This window comes from Heterocephalus glaber, unplaced genomic scaffold, assembly GCF_053883595.1.
Source record: "Heterocephalus glaber isolate CG9 unplaced genomic scaffold, H.glaber_assembly_v1.0 deba00001497, whole genome shotgun sequence".
Lineage (NCBI taxonomy): Eukaryota > Metazoa > Chordata > Mammalia > Rodentia > Bathyergidae > Heterocephalus > Heterocephalus glaber.
In genome coordinates, this window is record NW_028258320.1 from 47,472,548 (window position 1) to 47,488,010 (window position 15,463).

The 15,463-nt window shown below is 43.1% G+C and overlaps 1 protein-coding gene across 8 annotated transcripts; it reads right to left on the minus strand.

The window, feature by feature from the left end:
• Nucleotides 1–1,339: 1,339 nt before the first annotated feature.
• On the minus strand, nt 1,340–15,371 carry Morn4 (MORN repeat containing 4). Of its 8 annotated transcripts, none has more exons than XM_021253165.2 (6): nt 15,129–15,371; nt 10,499–10,665; nt 5,425–5,522; nt 3,433–3,547; nt 2,927–3,036; nt 1,340–2,712 (listed from the first exon to the last, which is right to left on the minus strand). In XM_021253165.2, exons 3-6 carry the CDS (start codon nt 5,489–5,491, stop codon nt 2,564–2,566), a joined length of 441 nt encoding a protein of 146 aa, XP_021108824.2. In that variant the 5' UTR covers nt 5,492–5,522; nt 10,499–10,665; nt 15,129–15,371; the 3' UTR covers nt 1,340–2,563. The 8 variants fall into 8 exon arrangements, with proteins under 8 accessions (XP_021108824.2, XP_087041208.1, XP_021108823.2 ...); XM_087185082.1 differs by having other exon boundaries at nt 10,485–10,665; XM_021253164.2 differs by lacking the exon at nt 15,129–15,371 and adding an exon at nt 11,534–11,708.
• Between the last annotated feature and the right edge of the window lie 92 nt (nt 15,372–15,463).

Below are 15,463 nucleotides of genomic sequence, written 5' to 3' on the forward strand. Positions count from 1 at the left end.
CTCAATTTGATTTTTGGTACCAAAAAAAAAAGTTACCCCAGCACTAGGGAGGCTGAAGGAGGAAGACTGCCACAAGTTCAAGGGCAGCCTGGGCTACATAGTGAATTTAAGGCCAGTCTGAACTACATAGTAAGATCCTGTCTCCAAAAAAAAAAGTTTTAACAAATGAATAAAAATTTTAAAAAGGTAAACTGGACTTGGTGGTACATGTCTGTAGCCCTGCACTAGGGAGGCTGAGGCAGGAGGACTATGAGTTTAAGGCCATCATGGCCTACATGGCAAGTTTGAGGCTAGCTTAGAACATAGTGAGACACTTTCTCAAAAAACAACAATAGGGCTGGGGATTTAGCTCAGTGGTTCTGCCTCCTGCCTCGAAAACACAAGGTCCTGAGTTTGATCCCTGGTACCATTAAAAAAAAAAAAAGTAAGTTGGGCATGTGGTGCAAACCTGTAATCCCAGCACTCTAGGAAGCTAAAGCAGGAAGATTGCAAATTCAAACTCAGGATAGACAATTTAGAAAGACTTTATCTCAAAATAAAAAATAAAAAGGACTGGGATGTAGCTCAGTGCAAGGGCTCTAGTTCAACCCCCAGTGCTAGGGGTGGGGGAGAGGTAAAAAGAAAGGTAAATAAATTCTTATTTAGGGTGGAGGAGACTATAAAAGATAACCTGCAACTGAAATTGGGCATCTAATGACACCAAAGCTTGGAACTTGGCCACTGACTTCTCACAAGCACCTTCCAGAGAAGCTGGGCTCAGAGGAGAATCAGAGTTAGGGCAGAGGGAAAGTTAGGACCCGGGAGGCAGATTATTATACTGGTTAAGAGTTTAGCCTCTAGGCTTCAAGACCTGGGTTTAAATTCTAGGATCTGATCTGTGCCTTCATGCCTGAAGGACACTGGGGAAGTGACTAATTTCTCTGAGCCTCATCTGTAATATGGAGATAATACATCTTTCTCCCAAGGGCAGAATGAGGATTGAGTAAGATCGTGCATGTGAATGGGCTACATGGTAGGTGATGTTCTACTCTATTTTGTTAGAGACAGGCACAGACTTGCCTATGGTCATCAGCAGGACTGGCAATAACTGATCTCAGTGATACTCAGGGTGAAAGAAGTCCAGTGAAAAGGGAACTGAATGAGAAGGAATATAGTCTAGGGGAGTCTGATTTAAAAAAAAAAAGGTATGCCTTCTACTCTACAGAGGCTGTAGGAATCAGGTGCCATTTTATAGTAAGGGGCACATGTCAGTGTCAGTTCCAGACAGTGCCACTCTGATTAATTTTTTGAAATAGCAAATGGGCTGATATTCTGAGGAAAGTCATGAAAACTATGAATAGGCAGTTTTGGTTATTTGTTTATTCTTAGTCTTATAAACACTTGTTTCTACAGTACACTTCAAATAAGTAGAGGCACACGGCTATAATTTCCACATAGTCTGCTGCTGAGGGAGATTCGGTGTGAGGATGAGAACTGGGGGCGTGTATTCAGGTTCCAGGGTAACTGGAGGCCTCATGAACTGCGTAGGGATCTTACTTGCCAAGATCTGACCCAGGCCGGAGGGCCATGGCTTCTGGAGGAAGAGTCAGCCAGTTGTGAGGAGCCAATATTCTTTTAGTTCACTGTGGCCCCAGGATGGGTCCAAGTCTACCTACAACCAACGGGTGCTGACCCTCTGGGAAAAAAAACTATTGGTATAAGCCTTCTGTGGGATTCAGGTATCTCTATGGGAGGGCCTGAAGTGGTTTGGCTATGTTTGCCCCTTGCCCTAGGGTGAGTAATGAATACATGTTGTAAGATTATCCTTATATCACTTTCTTTCCTGATTATCCCATAGAGGGATCTATCTGATGTACAAGAAAGGAGAGAGGCACAAATAGGAGAGGGGCAGATTGGATTATCTGCCATAACTCAGGTAAGGAAGACAGCTTGTAAAGTGAAGGGGGAAGAAAATAGCACTATTATCCAATCCTTCATGGGGCAAATAAGCACAGATGAAGACCAGTCTGAGCAGACAAAGTGGGAGCCTGGAGCCAGAAACCCACTGCAGTGAACAAGGGGGTAACATAAAGAAAGCTCTGACCTTGACTTTCACAGGGCTCCTGTACTGTCTAAGCCACTCCATCTTCTTCCTTATTTTTCCAGGACAGCAGAGAGCACTAGCTCTAAGATGGGGCTAGGATCAGCTGCCCCAAATGCAGGCAAAATGAAGACAAACCTGGCAGCAAATGGAGTGAGGGCTGCAGCAGGTCTGTGCTAAGAAGCTGAAGTTTTAGAAACAGGGGGGAAAACCAATAAATAAGAAAATTTGGCTCCTCTGTTCTCTATACGTGAGGGTCAGGGAAAGACAGAACGGTTTCCAACTGCTGCTGTTTGGGTCAAACTCCTCAGCACTTTTCTGTGATCAAATTCTTGGTTAGCAGGTGAAGGAGCATATCACAGGCTCGGCTCCATAGTTATTCTCTTCTCATTTCATCTCAGATCTGGTTCATTTGTTCACTGCAAGTGAACAATGGGAGCACTGGGTTTACCTGACACTTGTCCAGCTGAGCCCAATGCCCCCTCAGGCAGTGAGATTTCTAGCTGACTTGGAGGCACTTTGGGCCCGCTGGACCACTGCAGAACACTTCTCACGCCGCAGCAGCTTGTTGTTCTCAAAGAGACCTTCATTACGGGGTATTCCATGAGAACCATCAGGGAAAGTGAGCAGGCCTTTCAGGAGGAAAATATGACAATGGAATTAATGTCTCAGAGATGGCTGAAGAAGACAAAAACTCGCAGTTTTTCTCAGGAGTACTCAATGAGTTCAGTGGATTAGGGCATGATCACTATAGACTGCTAGACAGCTACAGGAGAATTAAAACTAAAAGACATATTTCCACCCATATTATGTTCCCATCACCCATCCTGCTGGGCTGCAACTTACCAAAACCATCTACTCTGCCATTTTTAAATTCTCCCTCAAAGGTCATGTTGTCTTGTCGAATGAAGACTCCCACGCCATTAAATTTGCCCTGGGCAAACTCCCCCTCATACCTGCAGAAACACCAAGATGTTAGCCTCTTCTGGGCAAGTTAGCTGTCCTGGTTAACTAAGTCAAACAGCTGACAGTATGTGTCAGTTAATAATGCCACAGAGCAAAGCTAATTCTTAGCTCAGAGCTCCCCCACCCTATCCACTCCCTTCCCAACCAGCAGAGAAAAGTCAGAGAGTATGTAGGCTAAGTGAAAGGAGGCTGGTGGAAGGTCACTTACCTTCTTGACATTTCAAATTTTAGATCTACTTAAAAGGTAACCAATAAGCTGTTTACTCCTTGTCTGTTTTCTTTAGAGCCTAGGAGAAGCTCAGGGTTGACCAGATATTTATCAATGTCCCATTTTTATATCAGAGCCTCCCTAGTTTAAAGACAGAAAGGAATAATCTAATACTCACCTTGAGCCATCTGAGAAGGTCAGTACTCCAAAGCCATTAAAAAGCCCATTCTCAAAGTGACCCAGGTAGGTGCCACCATCTGCAAACAGCAGTTGACCAAAGCCATGTCTGCGGCCTGAGCAAAGAGAAGGACAGGTACTAGGTTGGAATGGGGCAGTGCTTTCTCACTTGCCTAGCATCCCTTATTTTCTTTTTCTTTTTTTTTTTTTTGGTACCGGGGATTGAACTCGGGTCCTCAGCTTGCAAGGCAGGCGCCAGAACCACTGAGCTAAATCCCCGGCCCAAACATCCCATATTTTCTATCACCCTACCCACAAAAGAAAAGAAGTGATGGCATTAGCAGGGCAGAGTCAAGCACCAATAAAAGTTGGCTCCTGGTACCTCCCATTGTTAAGTCACAATCATCAGATTTTGAGCAGGTCTCTTCAAGTATGAATGATAAGACAGTTTTTAAAATAACAAGTTAGGGGCTGGAGGTATAGTAGAGCCCTGGGTTCATTCTCTAGTGCCACACAAGCAATCAATAAATAAAATTTTAAAATAAAGGGCTGGGGATTTAGCTCAGTGGTTCTGCTGCCTGCCTCGAAAGCGCAAGTTCCTGAGTTTGATCCCTGGTACCAAAAAATAAATAAATCAATAAATTAAAAAATATATATATATATAAAATAACAATAGCTAACATTTATAATGCCCTTATGTGTCAACCACTCTTCTAAGCACTTTTTATCTGTCATCCTATTTAATCCTTATGACAACTGTATGAGGTAGGGACAGCAGTATTATCATTTCCACTAAACAGATGGGGAAGCCAGGTGTGGTGGTGCACACCTGTAATCTCAGCCCTTGGGAAGTGGAGGTAGGAGCATTGCTGCAAGCTCGAGGCCAGCCAGGGGTACATAGTGAGTTCAAGGCCAATCTGAGCTACATAGTGAGACCCTGTCTCAAAAAAGAAGAAAAAGTTTCATTGCCTGCTGCGCAAGCACAAGGACCCGAGTTCGATCCCTGGTACCAAAAAATAAAAGATAAACGGGGGAAATGGAGGAAAGGAGCTCTGATTCATTAGTAAGGCTGTGCTTACTCACTAAGCTGACCAGAAACCTCAGCAAGAAGCTGGGGGAGCAATCATGTCCTTCATATAGAGTGTGAGGAAGTTCTTTTGGTGGGCAGATTCAAGATGCCTGGCAGGGCCTCAGGATGTCTTTCTTCTAGAAAGCCATATTAAAGCGGATAGCAGGTGTGTGTGGGTAGGAGAAAAGGCTTAGGATGAAAGGAAGCAAGGTCACAAATGCACAGTTTCTCAAGGCTCCAGTGTTTACCAGCTGCAGGGATCCAATGGAACCGACCAGGGTGTGTACTTATTTACAGCATGAACTCCCCTTCACTTGTGCCAGCGCAGAAGTCCAGTCTCCTTCAGGGCGGCTCCTGGCTTAACAGGACTAGATTCATTTCAAAGTGGTCACACTGCTTTTCCAAAGTGAACATCATTAAACTGCTTCTTGTATAGTTTTAGGAAGAATTTCACTATTCCTATGAATATTTCCAAATACAATGAGCTGGCATAGAAAATTCAAAGCAATGAATGCCATTTGCTCTTGAGTCTTTACCCTAATTGCCAGATCATCTTTAACTTCCTAAAATTCACTGTGACCAAGATATTATAATGAATTCTGCACTCTAAAAGAATTCATTTTGCTCTGCTGGGTACCTTAGCATTTAAGAGATTCCCAAACAATATTATGAAAGAATGAAAGGATGTTAAAACACTGCAAATCTAGAACTGGAAAGACTTAGCTCATTTCTGGAGGCTGGATTAACAACAGTGTTATCTAATTTCTTTATTTAATCTTAAAACAGAATAAAGGAAAGGCACTATATAGATTTGAGTCCTGCAGTGGGAAATGAAGATCCAAAAAGTTGGCTATCTATCCTAATGCATTTTCCTTTAGCTAAATGAGGTATTCATTACTGGATACCCCCAAAGATCCTTCTCACCCTCCTTCCACTCGCCACGATATTCCTCCCCACTGGAGTAGGTGAAGGACCCTTTTGTCAAGGTCATGGTGACAGCTTACAGAAGAAAAGGATGAAAACTGTAGGAAATAAACAGAGGAGAACCAGGGTCACAGGATGGTTGGAGAAATGGATTGTGAAAAAAAATTGTAAATAACTGCAAAAAGATTTGTAGATATACTCTAAAGGCCACCAGGCTGGTAAGTATACACCACCTTGGGTACATCTGATAAAGTACCTTCCTTTCCAAAACCTCCACCACCTCTGCCCAAGCACTCTTATCCTCTACTTGTCTTAAAAGTTTTCAGTTTGATCCTATTTTCTATGACCTAGGATGGAAATGAAGGCTTAACCTCCTATGAGTTTAGCTGATGTATAAAATACCATCTCTTCCCCCAAAGAGGTTACAATCTAATTGATAAAATCAGCCACTGAAACACTGAATTATACCACAGATAAAGTTAAGTGCCAACTTGGATGGCAGAAATGAACAAGGACATGGGATGGGCAGAATTTAAAATGAGCAGTAAAAAAAAACAAAGAGTAATGGTAGATTGAGAAAACATGGGGATGAAAGCACAGAGCTATGTAAGCATGGTATGTCCTATGGCAAAATCAGAAGCGTGGTATGATTATAGTTAGCACTTATTTATGGAGTAATAGGTATACTCAGGCAAAATCATAAATCTGAAAAGAACCTCACAGATTTAATCCAGATGAATAGAAGCTCAGAGTAGTTAAATCAAATGTTTGATGGTAGTTGAGCATGACAGTGCATGTCCGTAATCCCAGCACTCTAGGAGGCTGAGGCAGGAGGATCACAAGTTTGAGCCCAGAATGGGTAATTTAGCAACTTAGTGAGACCCTGTCTCAAAAAAAGAGGGGCCAGGTGGCAGGGCTGGCGACATGTATGGCTCGGTATGAAGGCTATGGGTTCAATCCCTAGTAGTATGCCGCCCCCGCCCCCCCCCCCCCCACAAAAAAAATTGTTAGTAACCAAGCTGGGGTTAGCTTACAAGCCTCCTCAACTATGGCTAGTTCTATTCTCTTGTACTACAGCCTCTACTGTTAGGTCGGGCCAGCCATGGAGGTCTCTGAAAGCTAGGCAGAAGAGTTTATTTTGGCTAAGGGATAGAGGTGGGTGGGGAGAGCCTTTGGCGAGTTGTGAACAGAGAAGTAACATGATGTTTACGGAACACTATTTAAGGAAAAATGAATGTGGCAGCAGGAAGGAGGAGATGTTGGAGCAATAGGAACCTAGTCCGCAAAGCTCACAAGGAAGAGATGTGGTAATTCGGTAACAATGATTCTCCCTCCGTTCATGGCCTTGCAGTGTGACAAGGCAGATCCTCTCCCCAAAAGGCAGTTTATTTATTCCCTCACCCACTGGATCAGGGTTGGCTATGTAAGTCACTGTTAGCAAAGGTGATAAGAATAGAGGTTTGCTGCACTTGGACTTGTTTTGCCCCATGTGAATGAGCCCAGACTAGTTTGCTGGATGATGAGGCCATCTGGAGCAGCCACCCAACTGGCTGCGGATGCACTGAATGAACTAGTAACAGTATTGCAGAATAAATAAATGGTGGTTGTTCAAGGCCACTATGTTTTAAGGCGGGGTGTTACTACCCAGCAAAAGCTAACTGAGGCATACAGGTATGAGTAGGTGGTCTAGGGGTTACAATGTAATGGGAGCAGAAGGAATGCTATGATAAATATATAATAGGAAAAAAATACACCAGTAACATTTGAGAACTGGCTAGATGGTAAAAGAATGTATTCAAGAATGTCCTATAAGAAGGGAGGGCATGGTGGTGGACTTCTATAATCCCAGCATTTGGGGAGGCTGAGGCAGGAGGATTGTTGTGAGTTTGAGGCCAGCATGGTCTACATAGTGAGTTCAAGGCCAGCCTGAACTATATAGCAGGACCCCATCTCAACAAAACAAAACAAAACAATATCCTATAAGGGAATAAAGATACTTAAAATATAATTAAATATAAAGAAATAATCATTTGACATATTAAAAATATAATCCGCATTTTAAAAAAAATCTAGGAATACCTTTTTATTCACCTTTCATCTTTTTCCAGAGCTAAGCAACACAATGTTTTCTCAAAAGATGACTATGCAGATTCCTAGACCCAAACTCAGAATTACTGAATCAGCCTCTGTACAGCTGGAGCTAGAGTATCTGGAGTTTGTATGACATTCTAGATTCCCATTTGAAGCCTATGAACTACTATTCCACTAAATGGAAATACTGTGTGTAAAAATTGAGCTACAAATCACCACGGAAAGATTCCTTGTAATTAATAATTAACCTAGAGTCTGTCCTCACAGGCCCCAGAATGAATTTCAACACAACAAATGTACCTTTTCTTCAGGCACAGGGGCCAGAGCTGGTGTACAAGACAAAGTTCTGAATACTAAGCTCCACAGCCTCACAGTACAAGAAGGATCTGATGCTCTAAAATAAATGTTCAACTAAAACAACATATGCATTAAATTTGTTTTCTCTAAACTGTGGTGGTGGACAGGGCTGAGTTATTTACACTCCACTTCAGATGGCAGAACCCTCTATAATCAACTGAGCAGACCCCAGAGAAGCTATTTGAAATACTATTATAACAAGAACTAACATTTATTGAACACTTATCATATACATTATCTATGTAATTTCATCTCACAATGAAGTGGGTATTTTTATTCCTGTTTACAGATGAGGAAACTGAACTACAGGGAGGATAAGTAAAGTCTCACTAGTCTCTCAGCTAACATGTGGAAGTTAGAGTCAGAAGCCTGGCAGCTGGCCTCTACAGCTCATGCTCTTAAACTCTAGCTTATCTTATCCTCTCCTGCATCCTAATACACTATAGTGGTATTGTGGACCCTGACAGCTGAAAGATCTCCGTTCAAATCCTGGCTCACTGTGTAACCATGGATAAGCCACTTAAGTGTCTCTAAATCTGTCTCCTCATCTATAATATATGTGTGCTGCTGAACTGAGCACTGGCTCCACATCTATAAAGTGGAAGGAATACACCTATTTCAGAGACAGCAGGTGGACTAAATAATATACATAAATGTATCAAGAATGTTGACAGGGCCAGGGACTTAGCTCAGTGGTTCCGCCCCCTGCCTCGCAAGCTCAAGGACCCGAGTTTGATCCCTGGTACCAAAAAAAAAAAAAGAAAGAATGTTGACAGACACCGTCTGTTAAATGGTTTCTTTCCCTTTTTCAAAAAGAGACCGATACACTACTTACTGCAATGGAAACTTCTCAAAAGTCTTCCTTCAGTGTAAAAATGCTATCACCACAATTCAAATAACATTTTGAAACAGAACAATTCAGCAATTTTGACTTACATACTAAAAAGTAGAGGGAAAAACAAACTATAGTTGCCACACTTCTGTTCTCCACCAATACCCTACGGGGTATTTTTAAACTTTGGCCATTTTTGACACAGATACTGAATGGATGAAAATGATCTGATGTGGAATAGCCTGGCCTAAAGCAGGATCAGTTACATCTCCTAAGCCCTGACCTTGACTCTTAGCTCAAATTTCAGACATGAGGACAGTTGAATCTGGAGAATCCTTGCACTCTTATTCAAATATGGAGAAACATTAATTTCTTATATCATAATAAAGGTCATCTGTGGGGAGGCTGTCTGAGATGTTTTGGGGTCATTCCTATGGGACTTTCTCACTTTTCTAGTTATTAGTCAATAGCTTCATGTCTAGGTTCCTTCACCTAGTATAAGATATCCCTAGGCAGAGACCATATGTTTGTCCTACTATAGCCCCTCCAAACCTCTGGAGAATATGTTCTCAGAGAGGTGATGCTGTACCTGCTGCACCCTTTCTGTTCTATTAGTGTCTCATAAAGTCAGCATCCAATTTCAGGTTCACAAGCCTCTTATCATCAGCTCAGCATCAGTGTGCTAGGGTTGAGGTCAACATGACTCCATTGCCAATGCAACATTAATGACAGGAGAGAAGCAGTTTTCCATCAGAGCTGCAGAGGAAAACTCTTTCCAGTCCAGCTAAGCATTTTGATAGCTACAGACCATCTTTAGCTCCTCCCAGAACTAAGTGACAGCACTAAGAGTGAACTTTAGGTACAAATTGAAAATATTTCATACCTTTGACATATGTCTGTTGGAATTTAAAAAAACCTATATCTTCTACTAAATATTAGAATGACAATCATTCCAAAACACAAAGTCACAGGGCCAGGGATTTAGCTCAGTGGTGCCGCCACCTGCCTTGCAAGTGCAAGGTCCCAAGTACCAATACCGGTATCAATAAACAAAACAAAACAAAACACAAAGTCACTATTTACACAGAAAGATCATAAGTTTTTCTGAAGGCTATATAAACCTTCAAGAGTGGGACCCACTATGCAAAATGGAATTCTACCTGTAACCACGGTCAGTGAGACAGATCTACTTTAATAAAGAATAGCCAGTGCTGAGGAAGACTAAAAATCTCAATAGTTTAACAAGGGATGCAAATAGGCATTTGTGTCAGTTATTTAAATAATTTTTTTAGAGAGGATAGATGGCCTAGGGGTTAGGCTCTAGATTGAAGGGTTAAAATTAAATACAGAGCTCTTCCTTGTTCATAGCAGTGCCATGACCTTGTTCTAAAGATTAATTGTCAGGATGTCTGGCAGGGGATCTTGAGATGAGCAGAAGCCTTTGTGAGTCTGGCTGGCTCTCAAGGACATTCTCTCTCTGAAATGCTTATTTATCTAAACAGTACACGTTTGCAGCCTTGAGGCACTTGGCCAGCTCCCTACCCCTGTTCATACACACAGTTAGGACCCTGCCACTTTTGTCACCACCACTATGTAGAGGCCTCATTAGCAGGGAGACTTTAGTCTCATCCATGGAAAAGATGCTCTGCCTGGACCTGTTGGGAGCCTGAAAGCTATACCCCAGACTTCCCATCACTGGATTTCAGCACAATATAAAGGGCAACAGATTTTCAGATAGGGACTATTGTTTGGAAGCAGCCACCTAACTCCCCGTATATACCTTCAAATTGTTACCTAAAGCACCCTTCCCAGGGTATGGCCTTCTTGCCAAAGTTCTTTCAATTATAAAGAAAGCAGTTTTGCAAGGCGTGGTGGTGCATGCCTGTAGTCCCAGCACTCAGGAGGTTGAGGCAGGAGGATCTCTGCAAGTCTGAAGCCAGCCTGGGCTACACAGTGAGACCCTGTCTCAAGAAACAAAACAAACAAAAAATAAAAGTGTGTTTAAACAAACTCCATATAATAACTGGTTTTAAAATTATAAATGTACATGGTGAGTTCAAGGCTAGTCAGAACTACATAGTGAGACCCTGTCTCAAAAAACCAAAATAAATAAATAAAATAAAATTGTAAATGTAACCCTTCCCCTTTGCCTCACATGAAAAGTAAACAAATGTATGGTTAGTATATAAAGGTGTTGTTCAGTAAGACCGTGCTGGTCAAATTGAAGAACGTGGGAAGAAAACACTGGTACCTGAAAGACGGTTTAAAAAACAAGAAAATGACAATGACTTGGGAGTGATGGGGACTAGGGAGTAACACTGACAAGGTACTATTTTAGTTCAAGAAAAGCAGTATGCTTGGGCTGGCTTCTCAGACAAGAGTTATTCCTGTTGTTACCTAAGCAGTTCAGAGATGCTAAACTGCTGGTTTGCCACCCATCAAATAATTGAAGCTTGTCTCCACCTCCAGAGTGTGGTACAGATGGGCCCTAGAGCAAACAAAGCCCTAGGCCTAAGCAAAGCAACACGGTCTCCCACTGCATTCTTGCATTCCAGCCCCGCTTCCTTCCCTTTAGCAGGGTCTGCTCTCCCGCCAAGCACCCTTGGGCTCACAAACGTCTCCCATTCCCAGGTGCTGTGGGCTCTCCCGGGTCTCGGCACCACAGAGGGAGCTCGAGACCCGGGTTTAGGACCCCACAGGCAGCTGCCCCAGGGTCGGCGCTCTGGGAAGAAGCCACTATCCCCAGTCCAAGTAATCTGCTCCGCTACTCAGTTCCTACCTGGCTGACCACACTTTCGCGGCCCCCTCCCATCCCCGCCGCCAGCCAACCTGGGCTCCGCCTTTTAGGACGGCCGTCACGCCCAGATTCGCGGCTCCAGAGGCAAGGACCTTTGTTCCGCCCCCCACCCGCCTTCCTCTCTGCTACCTCCAGAAGTACTGGCCCCACTGGAAGCCGCCATCCCGGGCGGCCACACTGGGCACAGTTCCCGCTGCCCATTGGCTGTTACCTAGGGAATCGGGAACAACGCCACTCCCCATTGGGTCAGGTCGCCTTTGCGCCATCTTTGTGCGGGGCAAAGCGTTTCCAGAGCCCCGGCTGAATGTCTGAAAGAGGGGTGGGGCTGAGCGTGAGGCCCCACCTGTGCAAACCCCAAAGAGAGGACCCAGGTCTTGCTTACCTAGAGGGTGCGTAGCAGCAAAGTTAACCCCAATCGAAACCAAAATTGCTTAAGTCTCCGTGCCTACTTGCTCAAGAAGCTAAATCCTTACAGTTGTTAGTTGGCCCTGCCGCTGAGTTTTACGACAGAACTTAAATCTTGCTTTAAACGTGCAGTTTTGTAATATATAATGCTCAGAGCAGAGGAACTGCTCTTTCATAACCCTGTTTCAAGCACTGTGGTATCAAGACATTTTTGTATTCATTACAGGGATTTGTGTTGTCAACACCCAGAAACTTTGTGTTTAAAATACAGTCCCAAAATTGGAGCAAATCTTCCCAAACACTATGCTTTCCAGTCCGTGTATCCGTATTTATTTACTGAACTATGTAAGTGCAGCATGATGCTAGTTTTGTCAGGGATTATGTATATTTTATAACAATAAAAATGTACCTCATGCTGTGCATATGGATAATCTCAGCTATTCAGGAGGCTGAGGCAGGAGGATTATAAGTGTGAGATCAGCCTAGGCAACTCAGTGAGACTGTCTATAAGTAAGTAAATAAATAAATAAACAGGGCTGGGGGGCTGGGGATTTAGCTCAGTGGTGCCGCCGCCTGCCTCGGAAGCGCAAGGTCCGGAGTTTGAACCCCGGTACCAAAATAAATAAATAAATAGGGATGGGAATGTAGCTCAGTGATAGAGCTTGCCTAGCATGTGCAAGGTCCTGGGTTCAACCACCAGCCCCCACCCCACTCCCCACATAGTTTCTTGGCTAGAGGAGTGACATGAAAACAATATTTTGGGAATATTAATCTGTCACTGATACCCAGAGATGTTTAGCGATATTGGAAGCAGAGAAACTCAAAAACTAGTGTTGCATCAGTGGAGACAGAAAGAAAGGGGTGATTATGAGACATATTTCATAGCAATATTCTTTTTTGAGACAGGCTGTCACTGTGTAGTTCAGGCTAGCCTTGGACTCACTGTATAGTCTAGGCTGGCCTCAAACTTGCAGCAATCCTCCTGCCTCAGCCTTCCCAGTGCTAGGATCACAGGCATGTGCCACCACACCTGGCTACAGCAATATTTGGGGGAGGGGGTTGAGACAGGGTCTTGCCATGTAGTCCAGGATGGCCTTGAACACGTGACAATTCTCCTGCCTCAGCCTCCTGAGTGCTGGAATTACAGGCACGCACCACTACACCCAGCTCTGGCTATAGCAATATTTAACAAGAGGCAATATACTTTAATTGTGTTTTTATTTTTTCCTCTCAGTACCAGGACCTTGTGCTTGCCAGGCAGGTGCCGTGCCACTGAGCTACATCCCCGGCCCTTAATACACTTTAGTTTTGAAAGCATGGAACCAATCTGTCAAGACTGGAGTCTAGCACTGCCATTTACCCGTTAAATGGTTATGGGTAAGTTATTTTACATCTCTAGGCCTTAGTTTCCAATACTGGAGGGGCTGTAATGCCAGTTGCATGAGTTAATCCACTGAAAACAATACCTGTCACATGCTTAGTATTTAGTAAGTGCTATTTCTTTATAGGAATAGGCAATGTATTGACACTATTTCCAGTAAAAGGAAAATAAAGTTCTACAGTGTAGACTTCAATTCTGAGGGGGTTTCCAATAGAGTAAAAACTCAGAATTCAAAGGAGAATTCCAAATCTGGGACACTTCATTAATCATAATTTGAACCTCCTGGGCTAAATATACATAATATAAGGATACCAAGAAATCATCTCTGTGGTTATGGCCTGTGGAACACAAGAGGCAAGGCATCACTTAGCTTTTTGGGGGGGGGTACTAGGGATTCGAACTCAGGACCTTATGAGGCAGGTGGCAGCTCCACTGAGCTAAATCCCCAGCCCATCACTTAGCTATTTGATGATTAGATAGGAAAAGTGAATGTGAGTTGTTGTTTTTTTTCAGTACTGGGGATCAAAAGTGAGTTGTAACTGAAAGGGGCAACTATCCATGCCTATAATCCCAGCACTCAGAAGGCTGAGTGAGGATGATTGTGAATTCAAGGCCAGTCTGGGCTACATAACAAGACCCTGTCTCAAAAAAACGCAGTATGGACCTTTGCCTAGAATTGTTTATTTGGCTAGAAAGTTTGACATCCTTGTACAAGCAACTAAACAATAATTCTTTCAATTTAATACTCCCAGTTAGTCGTGGCAATAATTTGTCTTCAGAAAGAATGATTGTGAAATACTGTTGACTATGTGGCTGGTCATCTTTTGTGAAAACCTATACCTCTAGTCTGCTGGATACTTTAAGCACAAAACCAACAACATTAACAATAACTAACATTAACAATAACCTTGGCAGTGATAAAAGGCTAACATTTGTTGAATGGTTTTATGCATTAAATACTATGCAACTTGCTTTACATATAGGTTTTTATTTAATCAAGTGAGATAAGGATGATTCTTCTCATTTTATAGATAAGAAAACTGAGGCTTAGAAAGATCAGGTAACTTTTCCAAAATAGCAATTATAGAGCTGAAATTCAAACTCAGATGTCTTTGATTTCCAAGGCCATATTTCTAACCATTATGTCCTGCACTTTAGAAGGTAGTGTTAGTTGGGGCACATGCCTAGCATGTGTGAGGCTCTGAGTTCATCCCCAGCTGTACCAAAAGAAAAAAAGATGAAGTTAGTAAACATTTTAGTTATCTCATCTAACTATGCACCCTCCTTCACGTGCCACCCATTCTTATTCCAGTGTTTCTTCGAGGTGCATGGGCCTGGAGTAGGTTGACACATCACTCCCTTAAGTAACAACTGTTCTCCAAAGCTCCCTCTGGCCCCTCACATGCCAGACACCTGCTAGTTAGCTCTCCAGGCCCTTGGGAACCCAACTTAATGTAGCTTTCCCTCAGTCCAGCAGGTTGCTGTGTTTCCTGGGGTTCTAACCTTCCTTTTCCTTTCCTTCAGCAACCTCTTCTGCTTCATGTACCTTTCTTTATCTTTCCCCTTTCCTCAATGATTTAATTACACATTTCCTTTACGCCTTAGCTCATAGCACAGTACTACTTATTGCCTTTTTGACTCTCCCCAAAGTGGTGAACCCCTATAATGGAGTTTTTAGCTAGCATTGTTGACTTTCTCCCATACTGCCTCAGCAAGCCGTGTCCTCAGCTTGAGAACAGGGTTCTATCTTCCTACTCTTTTCCACTACTAAAAATGTACCGAGCACCTACGGTATTTAGACACAGCATTCACAGTGGTGAGTAAAAGTCGTGGACGCTTACCTTGTATCCCATGGGTCTGTATCTTTCCTCAATTAACAAGCAGTGAACAATTGGGCCATCCACTATGTATGCCGCATGAGGGTTGGGTTTTGTTTTTTTTTTTAACCCAGGATGTTGCTTCTTTGCTTCACTGCTGTCTCTGCAGCACTTAGAACATAGCAGATGCTCAATTAATGATACAAAGATGCGCTTTCTTCCAGCTTCCCAGCCATCTCATAATAGGCGCTCAATTAACGCGTGACTAATAGCCACATTGCTGTCTATGCAAATTGAAAATTGTCTCAGCCAATTGGAAATTAAGGGCGGGGCAAAGAGGGTCCGGGCAAAGGGCGTGC